Raw genomic sequence first — 26,319 nt, 5'->3', positions numbered from 1 at the left:
AAAAAAAAAAAAAAAAAAAAAAAAAACACCTTTATTTGTAATTATTTCTAAATGAAAGTGATATGTGTACAAAATTTTAAAAGTTACATTTTAGTAAAAGGTTTATAATAAAAAATATCATTTCTGGCCAGGCGCAGTGATTCATGCCTGTAATCCCATCACTTTGGGAGGCCAAGGCGGGTGGATCATGAGGTCAGGAGTTTGAAACCAGCCAGCCCAACATGGTGAAACCCCGTTTCTACTAAAAATGCAAAAATTAGCCAGGCATGGTGGCACGCACTTGTAATCCCAGCTACTTAGGAGGCTGAGACAGGAGAATCGCTTGAACCCGGGAGGCAGAGGCAGTGAGCCGAGATCACGCCACTGCACTCCAGCCTGGGTGACAGAGAAAGACTCTGCCTCAAAAAAAAAAAAAAAAATCAGTTCTTTGCCCCATCCCTCCCCACTCCCAAGTCTCACTCCCCAGGAGACAGGAACTCTAATCTCTTCTACCTGTTTCTTCTGCCATTTACCTCCATGTTTCTAAATAACATGCATGTACTGCTATTTTTCATTTATTAATTTTATACGTTTTCTGTTGACTTTGTGCAATAGAAGAAGACTCCCACACCACCTCCTCTCTCATTTTCCCTCCCCCCATAGAACTCTATCATAATATTATAATCATTTTTGTTAAATAGGTAGTCATTGGTTCTATAATTATGATTATGTAATATATGGGCTTTGGGGTTTTGTTTTTTTTTTTATGTTTTTTCCTCCTGAGCCAAATAGTGCACTGTAACCATTCCTCTTTTCTTGTACATGCCTGCATTTATTTTATTGGAGTTGTTAACTGCTTTTTTTTTTTCTTTGCCTTATTGGAGAAATTTTAAGTGGTTCAGTGTAGCTAGGACAGGATCCTTAATATAAGGGATACAGTGACTGACAAGGCTGTAAAAGGGACCAGATCTTAATGGACCTTGAATGCCAGGCTAAGAAACTTGGACTTGAGGGTAGCACGGAGTCATGGAAGGGCAGGGAGGTGACCTTCTGGAACATTCCTCCCGTGGCTATGTGAGAGGTCCATATGGAAACAGTTTTTAAACTGACATGGAGGAGTGTGTGAAAGCATCTGCATTTTCACAATCTTTCCAGCACAACTGGTGTCATCTTTAGGAAACTCCCACACTTGGGTGGGAGTTTGTCAAGTCACTAACAGATTCCAGCTCTCCTGCATTTTCCTTCCCTGAAAATATGGAAAATAAGGAAGGGCAAAAATCATCTCACAAGTATACCCAACTGGAATTTCTGATTCATTTGGAATTACCCAATCTCAAAGAGGTCCAGGTTATGGCCAACAGGAAAACTACTACTATTAACACACACACACACACACACACACTTTTTTTTTTTTAAGTAAAAATAGCTGAAATGCTAATGGATAGAATTTGTGCATTACCCATCACCAGTGAATTAGACTTTATTCTACACTCAGACATCCAACTCTGAAGCTGAAATCACACAAATCTCAGTTGATGCTTTTTGCTCTGTTTTGTTTTGTTGGGAGAGAAGGGGAAAAAGCTGGAAATGTCAAGAGATCAGAGTTAGAATATGGGGTAAGAATTAAGATTTAGAAGGTTACTCAAATAAGAACAGAAAGAAACTAGGGTTTGTATCAGTGGTGAAGTGTATGAAATTACTTTTAGTTTTGCAAAATCACAGCTTTGCCCTCTCAGCCTATGTAAGTGAACCTAGCAGTTAGCATTCATAAAGAGGAAAGCCCCAATGTTACAGGTGACCAGGGAATGTCCAGATTTCTGAGAGTGCAACTGACCAACTTACTGCTTCTGTAATATACAAAGTGATTGAATTTGCTTGTCAAATTCTTTAAATTCTATTGGTATAGTGATACATTGCTATTTATGCCAAAAGACAGCTTTTTAAAAAATGATTTCTGCTGTTTTTTTCTTACAGTTGGGAAATTCAGCTCCTAACCAACTCATCACCAGAAATGCAGTGGCAGACAGCTGTTAGGGCTGAACATTATCATCATCATAATACCTATCACTGAGTGAACCCCTGCTATATGCCAGGCACTGTCCAGGCATCTTCACTAGCATTACAGCCTTTGACACTCACTACAGTCTAATACAATGTAATTTCTTGCCTTCATTTTCTAGTGGAGGAGAGAAAATGGGATTTCCCCAAAGATGTACTGCTGTAAGTGGTAGAATCAAGATTTATTATAAAATGAGGTTGATATGATTCTGCGTCAGTGGAGATACTTTTGGCTGTAATTAGCAGAAAACTTAACACCAAGTACTGGGACATATATTGTGTCACATAAAAGGAAGCCCAGAGGTAGGGTGGGCCTCAGGGCTGGCTGCTCCAGAGACCAGCAGTATCATCAAGGACCCAGGTTCTCATCCTGGTTTTGCTCTGCCATACTCAGGCCAGTTTCCCCTTGTTGTAGGGTGGCTGCTAGCAGCACTGTGGACCATGCGCTTGTTCACTGAAAGGTCAAGAGAGACTGGCTTCCATTGCTCAGTATTAAAAACAAAGAATAGGCTGGGTATGGTGGCTCACACCTGTAATCCCATCACTTTGGGAGGCCGAGGCAGGTGGATCACCTGAGGTCAGGAGTTTGAGACAACCCTGGCCAATATGGTTAAACCCCATCTCTACTAAAAATACAAAAATTAGCCAGGCGTGGTGGCAGGCACCTATAATCCCACCTACTTGGGAGGCTGAGGCAGGAGAATCGCTTGATCCTGGGAGGCAGAGGTTGCAGTAAGTCAAGATCACACTATTGCTCTCCAGCCTGGGTGACAGAGTGAGACTCTGTCTCAAAAGGAAAAGAAAAAAAAAAAAAAAAAGAATAGCCAGGTATGGTGGTTCATGCTTGTAATCCTAGCACTTTGGGAGGCTGAGGTGGACAGATCACTTGAGGTCAGGAGTTCGAGACCAGCCTGGCCAACATGGTGAAACCCCGTCTCGACTCAAAAAAAAAAGCCAGGTGCATGCCTGTCATCCCAGCTACTCAGGAGGCTGAGACAGGAGAATTGCTTGAACCCAGGAAGCAGAAGTTGCAGTGAGCCAAAATTGCACTACTACACTCCAGCCTGGGGGACTGAGTGAAACCCTGTCTCAAAAAATAAAAATAAAAACAAATAACAATTTTTTCCAGAAACTTCTGGAAATCTTCCCATGGAGTTTCACTGGCTTGAACTGGGTCACCTGCTCATTCCTGAAACACTCATTGGCTCAGGGGATGAGGTCACCCTTAGGTCACTCAGGCACCTTGAGTGTAGCTCAGTTCCCCCAAACCACACTGTTGTTGCTCAAGGGAAAAGGCAGAATGGAAGCTGGAGGGCAAAGGTCTTTCATCGTATCCAGGACAGGCTACGTCATCTATGGGGCCCCATGTGGGATGAAAATACAGGGCCCTTGGTTCAAAATTTTTTCAGAATTTCAAGATAGTGACAGCCCATCAAACCAAATACAGGCCCTCTGAGTGCAGGGCTCTGGGTGACTGAAGAGTTCACACACCCGTGAATCTGGCCCTCACCACAGGCTGCCTGCTGCATACAATGTTTAAGTGTTCACTGCTCTGCCTCCCACTTGATAGCAAGAACCATCCACTCTTGTTTGTCATTGTGCCCTCTGTGCTTGATTCAATGCCTGGTATATGAGAGGTACTCCAGGAAAAAAATATTTGAGAAAGGAGTGCTTGGTGGAGCTGATATCGTTGGTCTGAGGAAATAGTGGTAAGTGGTAGTGATGGAGATGCAGAGGATGTCTTGAGCACCGGCTGGAGGCTGGCATCATACATCTCACCTCCTTCCTTGGCGGATTCTCATCCCAGGCCTGAGAGTCTTCTACCTCCGGGTGCGCCTAACCTCCCGAGTGCCGCTCCTTGTATTTTGTACTTGAGGAACATTTTTGTTTAACTCACTTTCCTGATATTTCACAGGTCTTAGGCCTTTGGGGCTGATGCCTGCTGAACTATAATCACATGTTTGACGTGTTTGACCAGGATTCTCATGCTGTTGCATTCATTCACCGCTAGTCTTTGTATCACCATGCAAAGGGTTTTCTTTTTGACGTTAAAATCTGCCTTTGGATAGGATATTCAGAAATGATATTTGTGTCTGTGTCAGTCCAATCTGTTTTTTTCGCATCTAGGAATGTAGTCCTCATTTTGTCATAACAGTTAAGTCAGATTTTGTTGCAAACAGAGCACTGTGTGGACTCCAGGTAGAAACAGAGATTTAAAGAAGTATTTAGACATGTTGTCCTAATTGGAGACACCAGGCAAAAACACATGAGGCGTTAACAAGACAATTGTCATCATAAAGAGGGCAAGGCTTAATATGACAATTGTCATCATGAGGGCAAGGCTTAATTAAATTAATTGGCTTTTGAAAGGTATAGGCTGCCATCCTGTTATATGCTGCCTGCCTGCCTTTCCTCATGCTGTCTCTGCATATTTTATACCTTGTCCCTATCATTTAATTCTGTCCATCCTTCAAGGCCTCCAGAGATCACCTCAGAGACCTTATATAGAAATGTTCTGCAGAGCGCCTGCTGCACATGGACATCTGATAGGCATTTATTGCCTTCTCCTGGGCACTGTCTCCCAATTTTGCAAGAAAACATCAGTCCCTCCAGCCTCATCACATTCAACATGCAGCCTGGGTGCCAGCAGTTCCCACGCTGCATCTTGGTTAGGGCTGTTGTCTGTAAGCCTGTCTCCTTCAGGAGGCTCAGTGCCTTGATGGTAGAGATGACATTCGTGCTACTCCCTCTCTCCATGCCTATCACATGATCTTGGACATAGTAGGTACCAGTGAAAGTTGGTTGACTTCCCTCTGTACTCTGAAGGCAGAGAAGGGAGAGAGTCTGTGGGTTTGAGGGCCCCAAGGGAATTCTCATGATCCTCAGTCTGAGATCACAAGTGAGATAAGCAGTGTGTGATTTCAGTCTGGTGATGAGCCCAGAACATTGCCTTGAGCTGTCAATAAGACCCCAGGCTGCCCAGGACTGACACCTGCCTCCTTGCCTTGGTCCTGCACCTTCCATCTCTAGGCATTCCCTGTCAGTCTACTGGGAGAGCAGGATTCCCCACGGAGCCTGGTTGCTTTGGCTACAGCCCTGCTATGCTGTACAGTCAGGCTCAGACAAGGCAAATATGAACGGTCAGGAAGGAAGTGTCTGTGTACCTCCAGTGTATGTGAAGGGGACAGTTAGACTGTATCTTCATGGAGGCTTTCGACATCTAGAAATATTCCTAAATGCCACATTTGAGTTCTAGAGAGAGAGAGAAACAGAGTTGTATTTCTGAAGTTCCCTTGGGCACAGGGCATTTGTCTTTGGACATGGTTGCTGTGCCATGGCACTCCCTCTCCAGACCTCAGCTTGGGGTATCCAGACACATGACAGACCCAGGCATCTCCCCCATTACTTTCTAGGCCTAAGTAATGCCAGGCCATAGGTGGGACCCAACACACTGTATAAATGCCAGCCTTCACAGGACTGGCTCTTTCCAGCTTTTCTGGATCCCTGTAACATACAGTGTCAATGGTAGACAATGGAGAGAGGTAGAAAGACCCTGTGCTTGGAGAGTCAAGCTAGTCCTTGGTTTGAATCCACCACTTATTGGACAGACTCATGCTAACCCTTCACTTCCCTGAGACCCAGTTTCCTGATTTGTGAAATGAAGTTGATAGCGTTAAACTTCACAGTGCTGTAACACAGATCAGAAAGCCCAGATTTAAAGTACCTAGCACACAGCCCGGCACACAGGAGGCTCAGCATGTACTTACGAGGAAAGACTGGCCACCACAAAAATGCACTCTTTGGTTGACCCGACACAAGGAAGGGTCATGAAAACAGCCAGAGACTCAAATACATTTTTCCCCATTTGGAATTATTCTGCCTGATTTGCATGGGCAGTTAAGAGAATGGAAACATTAAAAGGCATATATATATATATATATATATATATATATATATATATATATATAATCTTGTTTGATGTTTTCCTCCCTGGGGTGATGCCTAACATCTATCAGATGGCTGCTTTTGCCTAATTTCAGTCATTAGATTAAGGAAGGATGAGGTAGTTCATCCTCGGGGAGAAAAAAAGTCAATGTGAATAAGTGTGATTAGTAACAGTGTCCAGGAATAATGTGGCGAGAGGACGAGACCATGAACAAAGCTGCAGACTGTGTTACTATGACCCAGAGGACGCCTCTTCCTGCCTCCAGGCTCAGCGGTGCAGCTGCTGCCATTTCCACACAGGTCATGGTCTGTCCACCTGGAAATGGACGTTAATATTACTTAATATCCACAGATCATTACAGGACATTTTTCTTACGAAGTAGAAATAGTCAGAACTTTATAGTAGTAGAGTATTATATTTTAAAACATCTCTGGTTTTAAAAACTACCCTTGTTTGTCGTTGTGCCCTCTGTGCTTGATTCAATGCCTGGCATATGAGAGGTGCTCCAGGAAAAAAATATTTGAGAAAGGAGTGCTTGGCTGAGTTGATAATCAATGGTCTGAGGAAATAGTGAACATTTGCTGAGATGTTGATGAGGTCTGAGAGAGTGATTCCTGCTCATCTGTTCACTAATAATTTGCACCTACTATGTGACAAGCACTGGACCCAGTGCAAGTGACATGGTGATTAATAAGAGGCATCTCGAGCGGCTCACAAATTAGTGGGGGACATATGCATGCATACGAGTTAGTGTACTAGCTGGACAAGTACAGCTACCTGTGGTTTTGGGTTCCTGGGGCATGAAGGGAGGTGTGGTCAGGTCTGCCTGAAGAGTGATACGGTGTTTCAGCGTCTGAGTTGAGTTCTAACCTCATGGATTGGGAAGGGTCTATGAAAGGCACTCTAAGCTGATAGCACAGCGGGTTAGGCATGACTCCCAGCTGTAAGGATGGAAACCCAACTCCAACTCACGTTTTTAAGAAAGGAAAATGTCACGGGTGATGTTACTGAAAGTCCAGGGTCTCATTTTCCCATCAGTGCAGCTAGATCTAGGCATTCAGATGTCTTAATGAATCCCTCCTGACTCTGTTTCCCTTTGTTTTGGCTTTATTCTCAGGCAGGCATTCCCCATATGATGACAAAGGGACCCCTGCAAGCTTATCTACTACCAGCCTTGTAACCTAACAGAAAAAAACAGTGCCACTTTTTCTATAGCTCCAGAAAAATCTTGTGATTGCCTCTGATTGGCCTGACCAAAGTCACATATTTGCCTGAATCAGTCACCCTAGCCAGGGGAAAGGGGGTGCTCTCACTGGCTACCCAGTCTCATCCAAATTCATAGGCTGAGAGTATATAGCCTTCCAAAACAAAAAGATAATTTCATTTATTAGCAGAAATAGCAGGCAAGCAAAAGCCACATAGGTACACTAGAGGGGCAGAGGTATGGTGGGAGGAGACAGCCTTGAGCAAGACAAATCCTTCATGCCTTCCAGAAAGGAGGCTAAATGGACAGCACTTGTCTCATTTTTCCTCCTATTTACAAAGGTCTTTGTGGCACAGTCACCAGCATAGCCAGTCTCTGATAGCACCCCATACTCAATTGCAAACTACAACACCTGGGCCCTTCCAGATTACTTAAATATAGGGATGCTGTGAGCATTTGCCATTATTGCAAAAAGCCCAGCCAAAAAAAATGTGCTCATTGTCCTGCTACACTGGCCAACCTTCAGGGCTTCTGCTTAGTAAGGATGATAGTTCCCAGGAAATATGCTAGGCGCTTTGGATGACATGCCAAACAGTAGAGCATAAGGATTAAGGGCACAGACTCTGGAGCTAGACTGCCTAGATTTCGATCTTGTCTCCATCATACAAATCTGTCCTTGGGCAAGTTACATAATATCTTCTTTGTACTTCAGTTTCTCCATCTGTAAAATGAGAATAATAATAGTAACTACCTCATAGAGTTATTACATGGATTGAGTTAATATGTGTAAAGCACTATTTACCTGCCCACCACATAGTATATATTATATATGGGAGGATTATAATTTGTCTTACCATTATTGTCCCTATTATTCTTCTACTTTAAACAACCCAGCAAGATAGATCTTCGTTTCATAGTTGAGCCTCAGAGATTGTAAGTGACCTACCCATGATCAAACAGCTTGTAAATGGTAGAACTGAAATTTAGGTCATCTTTCTGACTCTTAATTTTTCCACCCACCAGTATTCTTCTGTGTAGGATCAAGCATTTGTCCATTCGTGTACTCCTTCGTTTAGAAAAAAGGGGGCCTATTTCATGTCAGCAATGGACCAGGTGCTAGGGATCCATTTACTGTGTTTTATCAGGAACTCTAATGACCAGCTTTACATGTGCTTGATTTTAAAATGGGAAAACAATGATTAGTTAATGAATATAGTTTATAAAAGAAACAAAATATTTTAAAACATAGGGTAATTGTGGATAATCATAGGATCCTAGGAGTGAAAAGTTTGGAAACAACTGATAGAAATATTTGCTGAGAAAATGGATCAGGTCTAACACTCTCCATAGACACAGGAAGGAACTGAAGTTCAGAAAGGTGCAGTGACTGGACTCTGTGCCAGCAAGATCATAGCAGGGCAGGAACTAGAATCTAGGCCTACCACGTGCCACCACAGGACAGTGGGCACAACACAAGCAGGCCAAATCAGATGTACCAAGGTGTCTAGTGATGCAGCTCCCCCACCCCAAGTCATTCAAGACAGTTACATTGCTCAGTTACTTTTCATCTAGATAATCCAGAAATCTAGGAGGCTACAGCAAGGATAGAAGTATCTCTGCCTAGTAACCAACACAGAGCCAGCTCATTGCAAATGTTCACTGATATTGGTTGGAAATGATGATTAAGCCCCTCTGAACTATTACTTGGATTTCTGAGTTGTCCCAAGGAATCCCAGAACATGAAATAAAAAGAAGGAAAAAAGGGGAAATAACATTCGTCAAGTATCTGCTGTCTGCTGAGCATGGAGTTTGATGGGCGATGTGGAGGGAGGGGGCAGGACAGAGAAGAAGAATCAACAAGCCTGCATTTGGATCCTGGCTCCACCTCTGTGATCATGGCACCTCCAATAGCTCCCTCTCTTACTAGTTGTGTTATTTTGGACCAGTCTACCTACTCTTACTAGTTGTGTTATTTTGGACCAGTCTACCTACTTCTCAAAGCCTTGATTATTTCAAACTGAAAATTGGATAATAATACATGTTTTATGGGGTTGTTTTTAGAATAAAATAAGTTCATGCATGTAATGAACTTAACACAATCTCTGGCACCTAGTATTCACTCAGTAACCATAGACATTAGGATTGTAGACGTAGTAAATAGACATTTAGATTAGATTTAAAATAAGTAGGTCTTGTGCTGGGACCATTGGGAATACAAAAATTCATATAGGAAACTCACTTTCTCTCATTTAAGCTTCAATCTCTGAGTAGGTACAATTATCTCCATTTTATAGATGACACTAAGAGAGGCTAAGTAACTTGTCTAGACCACACAGCTGAGTGAGTGGCAGAGCTGGGATTCAAACCCATGTCAACCGGACTCTGAAGCACTTGTCCTCTCTAGGACATGAAGGCAGCTTGGTCTTTCTACTTTATTTCTTCCAGAAAACAAAGGAAGCAGCCAGGTAAAAGTTTATTTCTCGCACTTCCTTATTTAAAAAGAAAATACAGAATGACATTCAGGCATAGGTGGAATTCCTGGGGGTGTGCCTCCAAATCCCAATTTGCTTCAGATTCATCAAGATGCCAGGCCTGGAGATCTACACCCCTTCAGTGGTGTCAGTGCACCTCTGCATTGCATCTTACATTGTCAAGAGACATTTTCTTCAGGATGCCCTGGGCTGTATAAATTAGGCAGAACAGTGATCGCTGTGGTTATGAATATAACTGTTTGATTAAGGTTCTATGCCGGCTGCATTATTTGTTTCACAAACCTGAGCTGGGCTGATTGGATTTCTCTCTTTCTCTCCCTTTTTTTTTTTTTAACATAAGTAGATTCTGAAATTGGAAAAATAAAATATTCCACAGCTGAGAGAAAAGAATTAACTTGAGGAATGAGCCCAGGTGGCACCCACAGAATGTACACCTTTTGCATTGAAATAAAGTTAGCATCGTTTGTGCCTTGACTCTGGGTTTTGTGAGCGGACTGCTCTATAAACAGCACATGATGCTGTGGTAAGAGAAGGAGTAGGAGGGCATTGACGAGGACTGTAGCACTTAAGAGGACATTCTTAAATACTAATAATAATACTATTTGCAGAACACCTACTGCATGCCAGGTGAAACGTACAGGTCAGTGAAGAGCGGAAAGTATACCATCGCCATTAAGAGCATGGGAGTCGAAGCCAGACAGACTTGGATTTCTTGGCACTTAGTTGCTATGGAGCATGAACACATTCTCTCCCTGAGCCTCAGTTTCCTCATCTGGAAGATTCAGATAACAATAGCTAACATTTAGTTAGTACTTGCTGTGTGTCGTGCGTGTTCTTAGCACTTTACATGAATCCTCATGGCAACCCTGTGACTAATATCTCTATATCTCAAGCCAGGAAAATGGGCACAAGAAAAGCTAAGTAACTTGTGCAGGGCCACAGCTAGGAAATAGTGAGCCAGGATTCAAACCCAGGCCACCCTCCTACCATACTGTATTATGTTCCTCTTAAACCTACCTCCGAGGACTCTTGGGAAGATGAAATGGAAAGACAATGGCCTAAAGATGCTTTGCAGACTAACTAGCAGCCCAGCAAGCCTTCAATACTTTGAGGCCATCATTGGTATTATTATTACATTTCTGTTGCCTAGGGATTGAGCTGGGCACTTTGCAGAGGACTTCAGGAGGACAAAATTTCTTTTATCTGTTTCCAGTATGACTTGGCTTATGGACACTGATGGATGGAATACCTGCCCAAGATCTCCTGAGCTGACATAAAAAAATAAAAATAAAAAAACCCACATGTGGTCAGTCGTAAATGATGAAAAGCTTCTCTCTGATTTGTACACTTAGTTAGATGCTTTCCGCCTTTTCCCCCAAGTGAGGCCTTTTAGGGCCTGAGGAAGAAGGTAAAGGTCACATGAGTAGGGGGCCACCATGCTACCTTGTGACTTGCTGGAGTTGGATGGCCGCTCTTCAGTGAAGGTAGAGGGGTTTGCATGCAGCTTCTCTAAAGGCTGGGAAGGACTCTGCATTTGGAGTCTCTGTTTATGGGCTCTGCCACCTGGGCAAGCTGCATAGCCTTACAAAGTCTCCATTTTCTTCCTTGTGAAAGGAGGATAATAACATGCATCTCTTAGGATTGTCCTTCTGGTGTGTTATCAAACAGCAACACTTTTTGTGGTCCCCAAAACATCATTCATATAACTATTGATATGGTTGCTGTTCAAGCATAACAAAAATACATGAGGGGTTTTTGCATTTAATGAATTGCTCAGTGCATATAGCCGAGGTACTTCAGAATTATTTTTTTCTTCTTCTGCCTCTAGGAGGCATCAAAAGTAGAAAGAGCAATCAGAAGCTTGTATTGGGATCTTAGCTTTTATCATTTCCCAGCAGTGTGACCATGGGCAGGTTTCTTGTTTTGTGTGTCATTTGCTTTTTAAATCAAGATGTCGCATTTAACAGAGCTGACTCCAATGCTAGGGCCTGAAATATCCCATCATTGAAAAAAAATTGAAAAATTTCATAAATAAAGATGGTGAGCAGATTTCTGAGGCTCAGTTTTCTCATCTGCAAAACGGAGAAATTAAGGCCTACTCTATACTGTTCCTCTGAAGATGAACTAAGGAAACCTTTGTAAAAGCCCTGACCATTGTCATGTGTCCATAAATATTCATTCTCTAGTTCTACATGGTGGAATTTTTAAAACAAAGGAAATAAATTTAAAAATAAATATTTATTTCCTCCCTGACAACCTCCCAGTGTCCAGACCTAAAGACTGTACGTGGACAGAGGCTTAATTTCGTTTCATTCAACAAACATTTTATAGCCACCAAGCACTAAGTGGAAAAACAAATAAGATCTCTGCCCTTGGAGACCCTATAGCATAAGGGAAAATTAATTAGATGTAATTCCAAGGAGCTGTGAGAGTGAATTAATAGCCTAAACTGATCCTTTCTATTGGCTGGTCACTATGCTAAGGACTCCATATGCACTGTCTCACTAAATCCCTACAACAATGCTAAGAAGTAGATTATGCTTTTATCCCCATTTTACAGATGAAGAAATCAAGGCTTTCAGAGGTGAAAAACGCACTCAAAGCCACAAAGCTAGTAAGTGGTAAACCCTGGTTTCAAACTTTGTTCCATTTGATTCAGCACTCAACCTCCTGGCCACTGTGCTGTTTGAATGAGGTTTGTGGCATGAAACTGGGGTCCAGAAAAGGTCCGTAATATGACCAGTGTGTACGCAGGGCAGGTGAGATTTGATCCCGAGGCAGCTTCAGCCTGAACCATGGTGCTTACCCATCATGCAATACTGCTCTGTGGGTTCTAGTGACCTTTTAGCCAACCTGTCCCTTTCATTTGAGGAAGCTCAGTGTCTTTTCCAAGAGAAAGTCATTTCTTCAAAATTACTGATGGCTACAAAGTGGAGGGAAAGGTATGAACATGATGGATGAGAATTCACCTCTTCCATGTGCTGGTATTTAGCCTCCTGCAGGGCCCATGGAATTGGGGTTAGAATTTGGAAAATGACCTGATAACCTGCCTTGACCTTTGATGCTGGCCATCAGTTTCAACAAAGTAGGCTATTCCCTGCAGGAGCCTTGAGATTCATTGTCTTGATTTTCTTTTCATGGCATCTCCAACTGTTGATAAAAATAAAAAGAGTTTATGCCCATCTCAATTATCAGCTGTCTTAAATGTGCAGTTTGGAGAAATGTCAGGTCAAGTCTAAAGAGAAGGATGAGGATGCACAGAGTGCCCAAATCACCCCAGGCCTCTCGAGAATCAGTGACAGTTCCTAGGTAAAAGAGTCCACAGATGTGAACCTACCTGGTACCCCAGCGAGGGTAATCATCCACTTCTAGCCTCACACAGCCTATGATATATTAAGATACAACCTCTGCCCTTGGAGCAGTAAACAAATGGTGGTAACTCAGAGTTATGAGTGAGCCATGGAGGCTAGAGAGCCCAAACTAGGAGTGAGAGTGGTCAGAGAAGGCTTCCTGGAGGAGGTAACTTCTAATCTGAGTTAACCAGGCAAAGGTGTGAAAAGCCTCCCATGCAGAAAACAATATGTGCACAGCCACGGCCATGAGACAAGCAGTGAGCAGTTTCATGAGTCGTGTCTAATTAACCCGTTAACCTTGGCACCTTTTTAAAGAGGGGGGTGGGGAGCTATGGGGTGCTACCCTGGAGCAGTGGACTCATGCCGGATGGTGAGGGGTCTTGTACTGTAGGCAGTGGGGAGCCACAAAAATGCTTTCAATCAGGGAAGCAACATAACCCAGTTTCTTTTTAGGGAGTTCACTCCATCTGATGGATAGCCACTGAATTGAAGGGGGTGAGCCGGCAGGCTGGGGCACCAATGTTGGCTATGCCCCTGGCCTGACTCTCCACCAGTGAGGACCTGAGCTAATGTAGTGGCAGTAGGGGTGGTGAGGAGCTAACAGATATGTGGAAGATGACAGCTAGAGGAATTGGTTACATTGTTAAGTTGTTGAACCTGAAAAAGAAGGAAGACACAGTGGCAGTTCCCAGAGGTCTGGTTGATTGATTGGGTGGGAGGTTCTGGCAGCAGCTGGTGATGTTGAGATCAGGAGCATTAGGAGAGGGAGTATAGAATTGGGGCTGCAGGGACAGGGAGGCATTAAGTTTAACTGTATATACATTTAGTTAGAGCAGTAGAGACTTGACATTCAGGCAGGAGGTTGAGGCTCATTATATTAGACCTGCTTCACTGACAAGGAGCTCACTACCTTAAGAGGCAGCCCATTCGATACTGGAGAGCTTGGCAGGAGGAAGGGTTTTCTTAAGCTTAACTGCTGTCTGCTCCAGGTAACTTCCTGGTCTTGGTTGTCATTCATCTTCCTAAAGCCCCATGGAGCAGATTTACTCCTTCTCCCACCCCTTTGGCTGTTTGAAGGCAGCAGTAGTATTCTTACTATTTCCTTCTTTCCAAGAAATTCCCTGAGAGGAACAAGGGAAGCCAAGAGGAACTAGACCACCAATGGCTGGAAGGGACTCAGGAGATTATAAAATGAAGGAACTTCCTTTTTCAGACAGGCAAATTGAGGCCCAGAGAAAGAAAGGGACTTCCCCAAAGTCACAGAGTGAGTTAAAGGCAAGGCTGGGAATAGTTCTTCCATCTAGGACTGTCGAATACACCATGTGATTGAGTGTTTTATTTCCTAGCACATGAATTGTGTGGGCATAAGCTATGAGACTTGGACATTATAAGGCATTTAGCGTTTTTCAGCTGGACTCCTAAACACATACTCCTTCTTTAAGCTCTTCCCCTTCCCCTTCTCCTCTCCAGACTAACAGCATCAGTCCTCCCCCTACTCCCACAGGAACACAGTTTCTAAACCCTTCACCATCCAAGGAAGCCAGGGAAAGCATTAACTAGCTCCAGAGACCTTGAGAAGGATCAGCCTCTGCTGTACTGAGTTGACCCCGCCATCCGGTATCCTTCCTCTGGGCCCGCTCCAGCAAATCAGCACAGCGTGGCCATCCCTGGGTCTTCGTGCTTTTCCTCTGTGAATGCAGCCTACCTACGTTTCCATGAGCTGCTTATCCGCTCCATCACACTGCCAACTCCTGTTGAGCTGAATTCCACCCCCAACACTCACACATACACACACACACATACCTCTTACCCATCAACTATGGTTCCTTGTTGATTTGGGGCTTGACCTAACTGTTTATGGATCAGATCATTTTTGAAAAGGGTAAGAAGGTGACAATGGAAGGAAGGAAAACTCACTTGACAGCCAGAAAGCTTTCCCAGGACAAATTTTGCCTTGAGGTAGACACAGCTTTAAGTTGGGGGAAAGCATGTATCCAGAAAAGATCCCACCCCCCTGGCTGCAGCTGGCCTTTCCCAACAAGTCTGTTCAGATTTTACAGGCAGAAACTTTATCTAATCCATCTCTATGTCTCCAGAATCAAGGACAAGGCATATAAAACGTGATGTTTGTAAAAGAAATGAAAGCAGAGAAGCAGGAAGGGAAGGAGGGAGGGAGGGAAGAACCACCACATGTTTCCCTTTCTTTCATTCCATCGTTTTGCCTTGTTTGGTGCCCAGTCACACAACACAATATAATACACGACTTGCTGTGCACATATTTTGTAAGCAGATGTTCATTAACAAATACAGATTCAGAATGATATAGTCTTAGATTTTAAAAATTGGAGTGGACTCCCACCATCTCCTTTTCTGTTTGTCAATTGGGGAAACTGGGGCTCAGATAGGTTAAGTGCTTTGCCCAAGGTCACACAGCAAATTAGCCACTGATTGGGATAAGCGCAAGAATGAAATTTAGTGGAGTATATGTTGTGAGATAGTTCTACTTTTGGATTCAAATGGTGGCCCAGCCAAGTTATGCATGCCCCATGCTTAGAAGAGACAGGTTTTGATGATCTTGGCTTAATTTGTCTATGAATTACCATGACCCTAGGAATAGAGCGCAATGTTGATTACACCTCTCTCTGGCAGATGCCGACGAAACTCTGTTCTTCCCTCAATTGTCTAGTTAAAGGCAGTAGGGCACTCTCCCCTAGTCCTATCCTAGAGAACATTCACTGATGGTTGAGGAACGTCATGTGCATTTTAATGAAGCCTGGGAGTTCTGGTTCACTCTTATGACTACTCTTAGCTTTAAAAGATTGGAAGTCAGCTAGGCGCGGTGGCTCACACCTGTAATCCCAGCACTTTGGGAGGCCGAGGCAGGCTGGGTCACAAGGTCAGGAGTTCGAGACCAGCCTGGCCAACATGGTGAAACCCAGTCTCTACTAAAAAAAAATTAAAAATTAGCCAGGCATGGTGGCGTGTGGCTGTAATCCCAACTACTTGGGAGGCTGAGGCAGGAGAATTCCTTGAACCCACGAGACAGAGGTTGCAGTGAGCCGAGATCGCACCACTGCACTCCAGCCCGGGTGACAGAGCAAGACTCTGTCTCACTGGAAGTCGGGGTGAGCCCTCTTTCTGAACACCCTTGAAACTCCCTCTGGCTCTAGGCTCTTGAAGGTGGGTTCCAACCTCATCTCTCTTTGTGGTCCATTGGCAGATCTCTATTCCATGTGCCCAGGTCTCTCACCATACTGCTGCCACAAGGGGTCTGTATCTTTCAGCCTGTGGGCCTTTGCTCACTCATGCCAGGCCCCTACCTAGAATGCCCTCTTGCTCCCCTTTTGTCTGCCTCTGTCCTGTCTCTACTTCAGTGCTCAGTTCAAGTCCTTGCTCTTCCTAGAAGCTTTCCTTGACCACTCTATCTGTAAATTGTTGTAGCCTGGAGGGATGTGGCTACCGCCTGAGACTCAGAGCGGAAGCCGAGCTGCCATGGGCTGGGGGAAAAGAAGTGTCTTGTTCATTGTCTGTGCTCTAGCAGACTGGGTAATTTCTAAAGAAAGGAAATTTCCTTCTTACATTTGGAAGCCAGGAAATCCAAAGTCCAGGGGGCCACATCTGGTGAGGGCCTTCTTAGCATGTCATAACTTTGCAGAAGGCATCACATAGTGAGAGGGCAAGAGTGCGCCAGACCAGGTCTCTCTTCTTCTTATAAAGCCACCAGTCCCACCACTGGGGCCCCACCCTGATGGTTTTATCTCACCATAATCACTTTCCAAAGGCCCCACCTCCAAATGCCATCAACATATGAATTTGGATATTATGTTTCCAACACATGAAATTTGGGGTACACATTCAAACCATAGCAAGGTTACTCCGGTCTCTCTCTCTTCCTACCTTCAGTGTCCTGCTGTGCTCACCATTAGCTAAACCTATCTGGAAGCCAGTGGGCAAGGGAGCCCAGGTGATGCAGTCCTTAGGAGTCAGCCTCCTGGGACACAGAAAGGCAGAGAATGGTCTGGAACTAAGGATGGGGCTGGAGGAGGCAAACAGAGAATAAAGTCTTATAGTAGCTGTTTACTCATCCTACTGTAACTGGAGTGCATATCCCCTGGGATCACTGGTCCCAGTCATTGCATGCAGCTAGCCTCCCTGGCCACCTCCTGACAAAGGCCAGCTGTGCTTCCAGCCGTTGTGACAACCATAAAACACCCTTCCTCATTTCCAGACACCCCTATTTAAAAACCACTGCATCATACAATGAGGCTTTTTCATACATTGTCCCTTCATCACTGTTTGTAAAATGCAAAGCAATTTAATAATCTGAGTGTTCACCCAAAGTTCTGTCCTGACTACATGAATGAGGAAGCAGAAATAGCCATATTATGACCTCAAGGTGCTATTTTTTATTCACCATCAGAATACTGGAAGGGGAGCCAGGGAAGCCCCACAGTCTGCTGTCCTCTGTGGGCCCTTCCTTGTGTGTGAGTCCATCTGGGGTTTCAGGCCAAATACTGTTTAGAAGCCTTGAGCCCTGGCCATGACATAGGACTAAAGTGAGAATAAACCAAAAGCATTTTGTCCAGAGAAGGAGTGAATAGGCAGAGAAAACACCACAAAAAGTGTGAACCCTAGCCTCATGTTCAGACTGGTGGTTACATTGCGGACTTCGTTGTTTTGATCCATTCTAGATTCAGGTAACAATAATAGTGATAGTTTTCTCTAACTCTTGCACAAGACTTTGCAGTTTGCAAGGTGCTTTCATACGCAGTTGACAAGTGAGAAACTGAAACTCAGGTTAAATAAAGTGCTCGAGATTCTACAGCTTGAAGGAGGCAGAAATGAGACTGGAAGTCAGGGTATCAGATTCCGACCGCTGACTGTGGTGATAAAGAGCTTTCTGGCCTTCGTAAATTGGTCGTGTAGGCCAAGGTTCATTAGCGAAGCTCTCAGCACTGCTACATCACCATCCCATGTCAGTGGTAGTTGATGGCATTTTAATGGAAGCCAAATAACTCTTTCCGTTGGCATTCTCAGGCAGCTGGAGTTTTTGCTGTATGATAATTAAATACCACCATCTTTCATGTCTGACAATCTTTAGGACCCGATTAATGACTGCAGTGCACGCTTGGGTCATCCTTAGCTCCATAGCAAGGAGACCTTCAGGCACCTGTATGCCATTTGCAGGGCTGGATGTGGGCACTCAGCCTGGCACCCTTTCTTGGAGCCAGAGCTGGCCTTTGATCACAGGGCTATTGACATGATTGAGTTCCTTGCCTGAGCCAAAGCTCTGGAAGTTTATGACTTTTTCTCATGAATGTGATCTTATAAAAGAATAGTGGTAGACTCCACTGGAATCTTTCCACCAGGGACGCACCCTGCCATCAGTCTAGGGGGTTCTTATAGCCTGTCCCAGCCTGGTTCATCCTCCACGTGGCCACCAGAAATCTTCCTCACATACTAATGTGACCCCCCCACCCTCTGGATAAAGGCCAAGGTCTTTAGTCTGGCACCTCCAGGCAGTGACCACCTGGGCCTGCCCCAGTGTCTCTACCTCACCCACAGCCACTGTTCTCACACAGCCATTTCACACTAGTTATAAAACTGTCCCCAGCTGGCCTTGCTTCTGAACCCTTGCACATGCATTATCTGCTGCCTAGAATGCCCTTCAGACATAGGTCACATGTCACTTCTCAGAAACCTTTCCTGAGCCTGACGGTCAGTCTGGCAGCTGCCCTCGATGCCCGTGGTGCTCCCTGGGGCTGTGGCATATGCTGATAAGGATTATTGTGGTCGACACTTGGAAAGTGCTCAGTATGTGGCAGGCCTTGATGTAAGCACCTTACCTGCATTTGCTCATTGAATGCACACAAAGAAGAGTGTTTAACAGTAGGGTCTATGAAGGGAGACTGCCTGAGTTCAAATTCTGGCTCCACCAATGAAAGGTTTCGAAATCCTGGGCAAATTTCTTAGCCTTTATGTGTCAGTTTCCTCATTTACAAAACTGGGAGTAATAATAGTACCTTCTTTACAGAGCTGTTATAAGGATTAAATAATCAAAGTACTTAGAAAGTATCTGGCAAGTAGTAAATACTCAGTAAATGTTAACTAATGTATGCAATGATGATGGTGTTGTAGAATTTTATCATCACCAGTTTGTGTAGTATATATCTGTTTGTATATCCATTTTCTTTACTAGACTATAAGCATCTCAAAGTCGAGGACCATATTTGTTTTATTTCTGAATCTCTATGTATTCAACCTACGGTAGTCCATATTCTTTCTCTCCTTTTATTGCCATTACTATTATATATACATTTTATAGATGAATGACTAGAGGCTCATAGAGGTGAACGTAGCTAGTAGGAGAGAGAGTTAAGGTCTAGGTCTGTGAGATCCCTGAGCTCTGCTCTTGTATCTTTGCCAGCTGTCCTCCCAAACACTGGCTACTTGTCAAGGATGAGGCTTATCCTCATCTTTTAATCCATCAAGTCCCTGCATACAACAAGGGGCTGTTTAATATTCCTGGCTGATTAACACTGGGGCCTTCTCCTTATGGCACACCTTGAACCCAGGGCAGAGAGGTATGGATTTGGGTAGCAGCCCCTGCCTGGTTTGCTCTGAGATGCTAGTCTGATGCAGAAAGGAGCTTTCATCTTTGAATACATGGTGAGCCCATGTGTCTGGTTTTATTCTGAGTGTCAGGGCTACAGCCATTATCATCAGTTTCTGCACTACAAGTTCAGCTACAGGCACCCTCCTGCGACTAGAGCTCCTAGGAGCCAGCAGGTTGTCCAGAGTGGGATTCAGTGTAATAAAAGAGTATGACACTGCTGTTAGATATTGTCCTGCTCTTTCTCTCTCAAGGTTTTTTGCTTTGGAACCCCTGCTGTAAATGCTGAAGAGTGATCACCATGGTGATGATTTGGGGCTTTGCGATTTATTCATTGAACATGACTTTATTGTAATTGTGGAATTAATAGTTACCATTTTTCAGAATTACTATATTCCAAGCATGGTGCTAAGTACTCATATACATTATCTCTTTTAATTCTCATAACAATCCTATAAGGTAGGCGTTATTTCCATTTAGTGATAAGAAAACTAAAGCTCCAGAGAAAGTAAGTGACTTGATGAAGGTCACACAGCTTCTAAGTGGCAGAGCCAAAACTTGAACTCAGGGCTCTCTGACACCAAAGCCGAGTCTCTTTCTCTTACATATGGCTCTGCCCAGCACTGTAAAGGAGCCTCAGTATGATCTTGGTTCAGGGAGGTGCAGCTAGGAAGCTTCCGTGTTCAGGATTTTTGTGCGTCTAAAATGAAAACTGCCTAACGTGTTGAAGGACACTAGTAACTGCGAATATATTTAAGAACTTGTAGGAAGCAAAGAAACTTCCTGGAAAACCAGGCTTACAAAACTCAGGTAAGCAAGTGACCTTTACTGGCAGTGGTGTGCACAAATAACAGTAAAATGACTCACATTTGGGCTTGATTCACAGATATACTTGGTAGCTATATCTGTAAGAAGAGGGTATAACTTGGAATTTACATCACAGCTTTGCAAGTGTACCAATGTGTACTCCCAGGTAGCATGAGAGAAGCAACTGCTTGTGCAGACAAAAAGCCCAACTACCTGAGTTGTTCTTTCCCTGACATTCTATAAATATTTACTGAGGGCCTACCATGCATCAGGCCCAGCTCTGTGCAGACACTGGGGATATGGAAAGAAATGACACATGGGTCTTTCCCTCAGGGCTTAGTAGGAGTTGATGGTACCCATGGCTCTTCATCCTCCAGAAAGTGGTGAAGTAAGAAAGTGTGCCCTTTCACAGACACACTGACCAAGGACCGAAGAGAAGTGAGTTGTTAGACGTCACCCAGCCAGTAAATAGAAACTAGAAGAGCATTTTCTCTTAGGCCATATTTGTCTTGTTCACTGTTTTATTCCCAATACCTAGTGTACAAGACTTGGCACAGAATAGGCATTCAATAAATGATGAATGGGTGAATTGATTCTGAGATTCCCTCCAAAGACAAGGGTGCATATTTGTGGGGAGATAAAAGAAGCCTCCTCTGTAGCCTCTCACCTCTGTCTTCCCTCCTGGCCATAGGAGCAAAGAAAAAAAAAGTCCGTTCAGACCACAGGAAACATCTGCTCTTTGGGAAGTTTACATTTCTTTCTGGGGTTTGTGAGTGAGGTTTCCATTGCTGAGCTCCCAAATACAGAGCTTTTCCTTTGGGAACCCAGGAAACATCAAGGTACCCTTTCTTAAGGTTCTCAAGCTAGAAAGGGTGAGGGAAGGGAAATAAAGGGCCTAGCCGAAGCCTCTGCAATTTTGGCTCCAGGCAAGTAAGTAAAGGCCTGCATAGACCCATGGTCTAGCAGGCCCAGAGTGGCCTACTATGATTTTTTGCACACAAATATGCCCCACATGAACCTCACTTGTTTGTACTGACAGCTCAGGCCATTCACATGGCTATTCATTCAATAAACTTAATTGAGTGTCTGCTCAGTTCTAGGCTCTGTGATCACCCAGCACAGAGAAGAGAAGATAGGGACTTTCACATCTCCCGGAGGAGGCAACATGTGGACATCAGTATGCATGCTCTTGGGGAGGAGATGAAAATGAGAGGTCTGGGTTGCCTGCTGTCAGCATTCAAGAGGAAAAGGAGGATAGATCAAGGAGGTCTTTCTGGATGGGGAGGCAGTTGAGCTGAGAGCTCAAAAAATAGAGAGGATTTGGCCCAAAACATTCCTTGTCCCCATAGAAAACTTTCCTTGTCCCCATAGGAGAATGTCCTTTTAGAAGTTAGTTTTTAGACCTGGACCAGTGATCTTACTTAAAATTTTATCATTGCAGGACTTTTGACAGTTTTACTGAACATGTATCAAGCCAGAGCCTGGTGTCCCCATTAGTCACAAAGCAAATGTCTGTCGGCTTGCCTAGCTCGGACATCAGATGCTACTGTCTTCACTGAGGACCTTTTTCCTGCATTTAGCCATGGACAGACAGTCCAGGAGGTGTCTAAGTTTTATGCAAAGGCACCATGGTTTGGTAAACTGAATTTGACCTTTGTATTTATGAGAACCACTGACTAGTTTTGTAAGCCTCAGTGTCCTCATCTGTAAAATGGGAATACAAATACTGCCCCCTAAGGGTTGTTGTGAGCATTAGAAAAGTTAAGGATGTGAAAGCACACATTGTAGATGCTCCAATACATAGCAGAAACTATATCAATTAAGTAAAATGCCATGAGATTGACTCCAGGACCAGAGCAAGAGCAAGGACTGGGTCACACTTCTCTACTGGCCTCTTGATAACCATTGGACAGTAGTGGTTCAGCCACTGCCTCCCACTGCTCTGGTGAAGTACTGCCAGCAGCCTGAAAGGCCAAGGCTGGGAAGAACATTCAGTCAGCCCAGGAGGCTGCTTCTGCTGCTGGCTTCTGTCCCAGGCTCTGTCTGTCTCCATTGAAGTGCTACCTGAGGACAGCTGGACAAAATGAATGACCCTGCACATTTTCACCTTCTTCCTGGTCCAGTACTCCCTGTTCTCTGAGTGGGACACTCTGCCTGGACAGGTTGTATTTGCCTCCAGGTTCTCTCTCTTCCCAGCAAGGAACATCCTTGCTAGTTCCCTTCTGGTCCAGCACCACAGAACTGGATATCTTCAGGGGGTACCATTCACATTCTGTCACCTTCCTGGGGACCCTCCTTGTGGGAGTTGAAGTTTTGGCCATTCAGATGGCCTCAGCACATCTCCTGGCCTCAGAGGAAAGATGTGGCTGGAGTGGAGGATGCATGATGGAGCTGATGGGAGAAGAGGCTGGAAGACAGCCATGGATCGGATTCCAGAGGGTTTTGTATTAATAAGCCAGGTGTGGGCTTTATGCCAAAAGTAGCAGCTTGTAATAAGGAAGTGATCCACTTAGATGTGTTTCTGTCTTTCTCCCTTCTACCCCTAATTCTCCTTTCCTGAATTCCCCACCAGATTTGCTTTATACCTCTTTGACATAAAAGGTTGATTTACTCAAAAAGCAGAGTGATGCATCTTACACTAAAAAAATCCATAACACTAATGGTGCTTCATACTTGACTGTGCTTGATGATTTCCAAAAAGCCCTCTCCCTATCCAAGGAAGAACACAGCCTTTGGAAAATTGCTGTTCTTTCTGATTCTTAGTTTCCTCTATAAAATACAGAATTCTCATGAGGAATAAAGGAAGCAGAATACTTCAGAAATATTTATTTCCTACCGATTGCCTCATTTGATCTCACAGTAGCCCTGTGATCCCTCCCCCAAATAAACTATTTCCCCTATTTTGCAGATGAGAAAACTGAGGCTTAAAGAGATTAAATGACTTGTCCATGCCCATGTGGTTAATAAGTGGTAGAATCTAGGTTAGAATCTAATTTCTTGGCCTTTTCACCACCCCGATAATATCATCCGTTTGAAAGACTAGGCTTTCTGTGAACATAGCTTAGATGGATGGTAAAGATTTACCTCCACAACTTGCCTCATTTGTGGTATCACCAGAAATTGTATTTGTTTTCTTTCTTTGCCAATAACACCTACTTAGCCACAAACCCTTGGGCACTTTACTTACCTGCTCCAAGTCTACGTTTTTCATCTGTAAATTGGTGATGATACCTGTTGTTCTGAATAATTAAAGGGAATAAATAAAGTATCTCAATGTTCTCATCTGTAAACTGAGGATAAAAGCAGTCTCTACTCTGTGGTGGTTGTGAGAATTAGCTGAATTTACACTTGTAGAAGACTCAGAATGGGACTCTGGCACATTCGATGTGCTCAGTAAATGTTGAGTGGTTTTTAACCACCGGGCCCCAGCATGGCTCACTTTATTCAAAAGTCATCTTTCTCCTTATGTGGCCATCCTATCTAAAATTTCACCACTGCCCCTACATACACAGGCCACAGTTCCTTTCCTGGCTGTATGTGCTCTTAGATTTATCACCATCTCAGTAAACTCTACGTTTTACTTTTAAAAACTTGGTTTATTTCGTTTACTATGTACCATCGTATATAATCAGTGGTTCTAGAATTTTAGCGTACGTCAGAGTCACTTGGAGGGTTTGTAAAATCAGATTCCTGGGCCCTATCAGGGCTCATGATTCAGTCAGCCTGGGGCAGGGCTTATTTTCATCTCTAACAAATTCCCAGACGATGCTGAAGATTCTGGTCCCTGGCCACGCTTTAAAAACCGCGTCCTAAAAGCATGAAACAATGTGGAGTTGCTGAGATGGATAACTAGTCTTTTTTATGTTTTTTATTGCTTCACTCCCCTACTAGAATTTAAGCTCAATGGGGACAGGAATTTTTGTCTGTTTAGTTGGTTAAGGTATCCCCAGCACCTAGAATAGCAGGTGCTCAATAAACATCTGTCGTGTAATTACTGATTGACTGTATCAATACGTATAACCTGCCGGCGCCCTCTTCTGTGGTCTTGCTCAGACCTCCGTGGCTGCTTTTCCAGCCAAGGGGCAGCACCGAGCTCACCGCCGCTGACCGCATTGTTTGTGCCCTAGATCACCCGGGTGGCCTGCAGAACCACGCGAGGCTCCGGACGCCACCGCCGCCGCTCTCGCACGCCCACACCCCCAACCAGCACCACGCGGCCTCCATTAACTCCCTGAACCGGGGCAACTTCACGCCGAGGAGCAACCCCAGCCCGGCCCCCACGGACCACTCGCTCTCCGGAGAGCCCCCTGCCGGCGGCGCCCAGGAGCCTGCCCACGCCCAGGACAACTGGCTGCTCAACAGCAACATCCCCCTGGAGACCAGGTGCGCGGCCGGCAGGGCGGGTGAGGCTGGGGAGGGCGGGCAGCCGGGGCTCGGACCAAGGTCTTTGGCTGGCGGGGCCATTCAGTGTCCCCAGATAACGCTGGCCGGAGGAGCTGGGGTTGGGTGCACGATTTAGGGATGCGGTTCTCTGACTGCCAGCATGGGCTTTGGAACACGGGAGACCCAAGGTCCAGTGCTAACCTGCTGCTTACCGAAGGTGTGACCTTGGCCCAGTTGCTAGACACGCCCCGCACCAACCCCTTGCCTCTCTTGCCTTGTCTACACAATGGCCATGATGTTTGCGGGACAGAACTGTCAAAGGAGATGAGAGCTAACGTGTGAACGAGGCTTGCACAGGTGTGTGACCGACAGCAGGCTCTCAGTCTGGTTTGGCTCGGGCCCTCATCTTTGCCTTTCCCTACATGATTCTACCACCCAATGCCTAGTGTCAGACCTGCCTGGCCTGGCGTTGGCACTCAACTATGTCAGTCTCCCCACCTCTCCTCCTTCCCTGCTGTGCTACCACCTTTATGCCCAAAGCCATAATAACCCCTAGCGTATATACATCAGCTTTGGGTTACAAGGGCTTTCGTATGTGTGACATTATGTAATCCTCATACCTCTATGAAGTGGGTATTAGGATGATCATCCCCATTTGGGAATTTGGAAGCTGAGAATCAGAGCAGGTCCATCACTAGCTCACTTCACACAGGCGATTGAGGCACAGCTAAAACTTGAACTCAGGTTGCCTGACTCCCTGTCCGGTGCTGCTTCACCTACACCCCAGCCACCTTCTCTTGGTCTCTGTTGGCCGGGATCCCTCTGCCCTGTTCCTTCTTCCAGCTTTGTTGGGCAATGATTTTGTCAGCTCAGAGACATCAGTCCACTTGAGTTCTGTAGCTGTTCTCCTTCCCTCTGCTTACACACTGTTTTTCCAAAATGGAGTTTGTTTATGATCTAAAAAACATACAAGCTCACCAGAGAAAATGCAGAAAATTATGAAGACAAAAATTAAAATTTACCTGTAATCTTACCACTCTGAGATAAGCGCTGTTGACTTTGGGGGCATAGCCTTTCCCTTTCTCTAAACTGTAGATGAAGTGTCCTAGGCTGGCAAACTGGAACCACTTTATCTTCTACTCTATTTCCTAAAGTAGTGGGAAACATAGATTTTATTTCCCCAAACTCCTGTTCTTTATCTGTGAAGAGAACAAGGTCATCCCAGAGTTAAGGAAGTAAAATTAACCTGCATGTGAAAAGTGTGGACATGTGACTGCCTAGCACACAACTATGGTAACGGCACATCAAGCTCATGGAGGCCAGTAAGAGAAAATGAACACTGTTTGTACCACTTTACTCCTGTAGAATTGTTTTTCCGAAACCAAAATTCTTAGAGATGCAGCCCAACCAGCTTCCCCGCTCCCGCCTCCAGTCTCTTAATTTATATTATTTCTGTTGGCATCCTTTAAAATCGTGTGTGATTT

At 44.5% G+C, this 26,319-nt stretch overlaps 1 protein-coding gene across 1 annotated transcript in view; it reads left to right on the top strand.

The window, feature by feature from the left end:
• Nucleotides 1-26,319, top strand: part of TENM4 (teneurin transmembrane protein 4) — a 3,069,169-nt gene that overhangs the window by 2,796,947 nt on the left and 245,903 nt on the right. The window contains exon 13 of the mRNA XM_063641401.1: nucleotides 24,580-24,835. Within this exon, the coding sequence (XP_063497471.1) occupies nucleotides 24,580-24,835 (256 nt within the window). The remainder of the gene's footprint in view (nucleotides 1-24,579; nucleotides 24,836-26,319) is intronic.

Source organism: Symphalangus syndactylus, chromosome 6, assembly GCF_028878055.3.
Source record: "Symphalangus syndactylus isolate Jambi chromosome 6, NHGRI_mSymSyn1-v2.1_pri, whole genome shotgun sequence".
In the NCBI taxonomy this organism is placed as follows: domain Eukaryota; kingdom Metazoa; phylum Chordata; class Mammalia; order Primates; family Hylobatidae; genus Symphalangus; species Symphalangus syndactylus.
The sequence above is the reverse complement of the archived record's forward strand: the minus strand, read 5'-3'. Positions and strand labels throughout refer to the sequence as shown.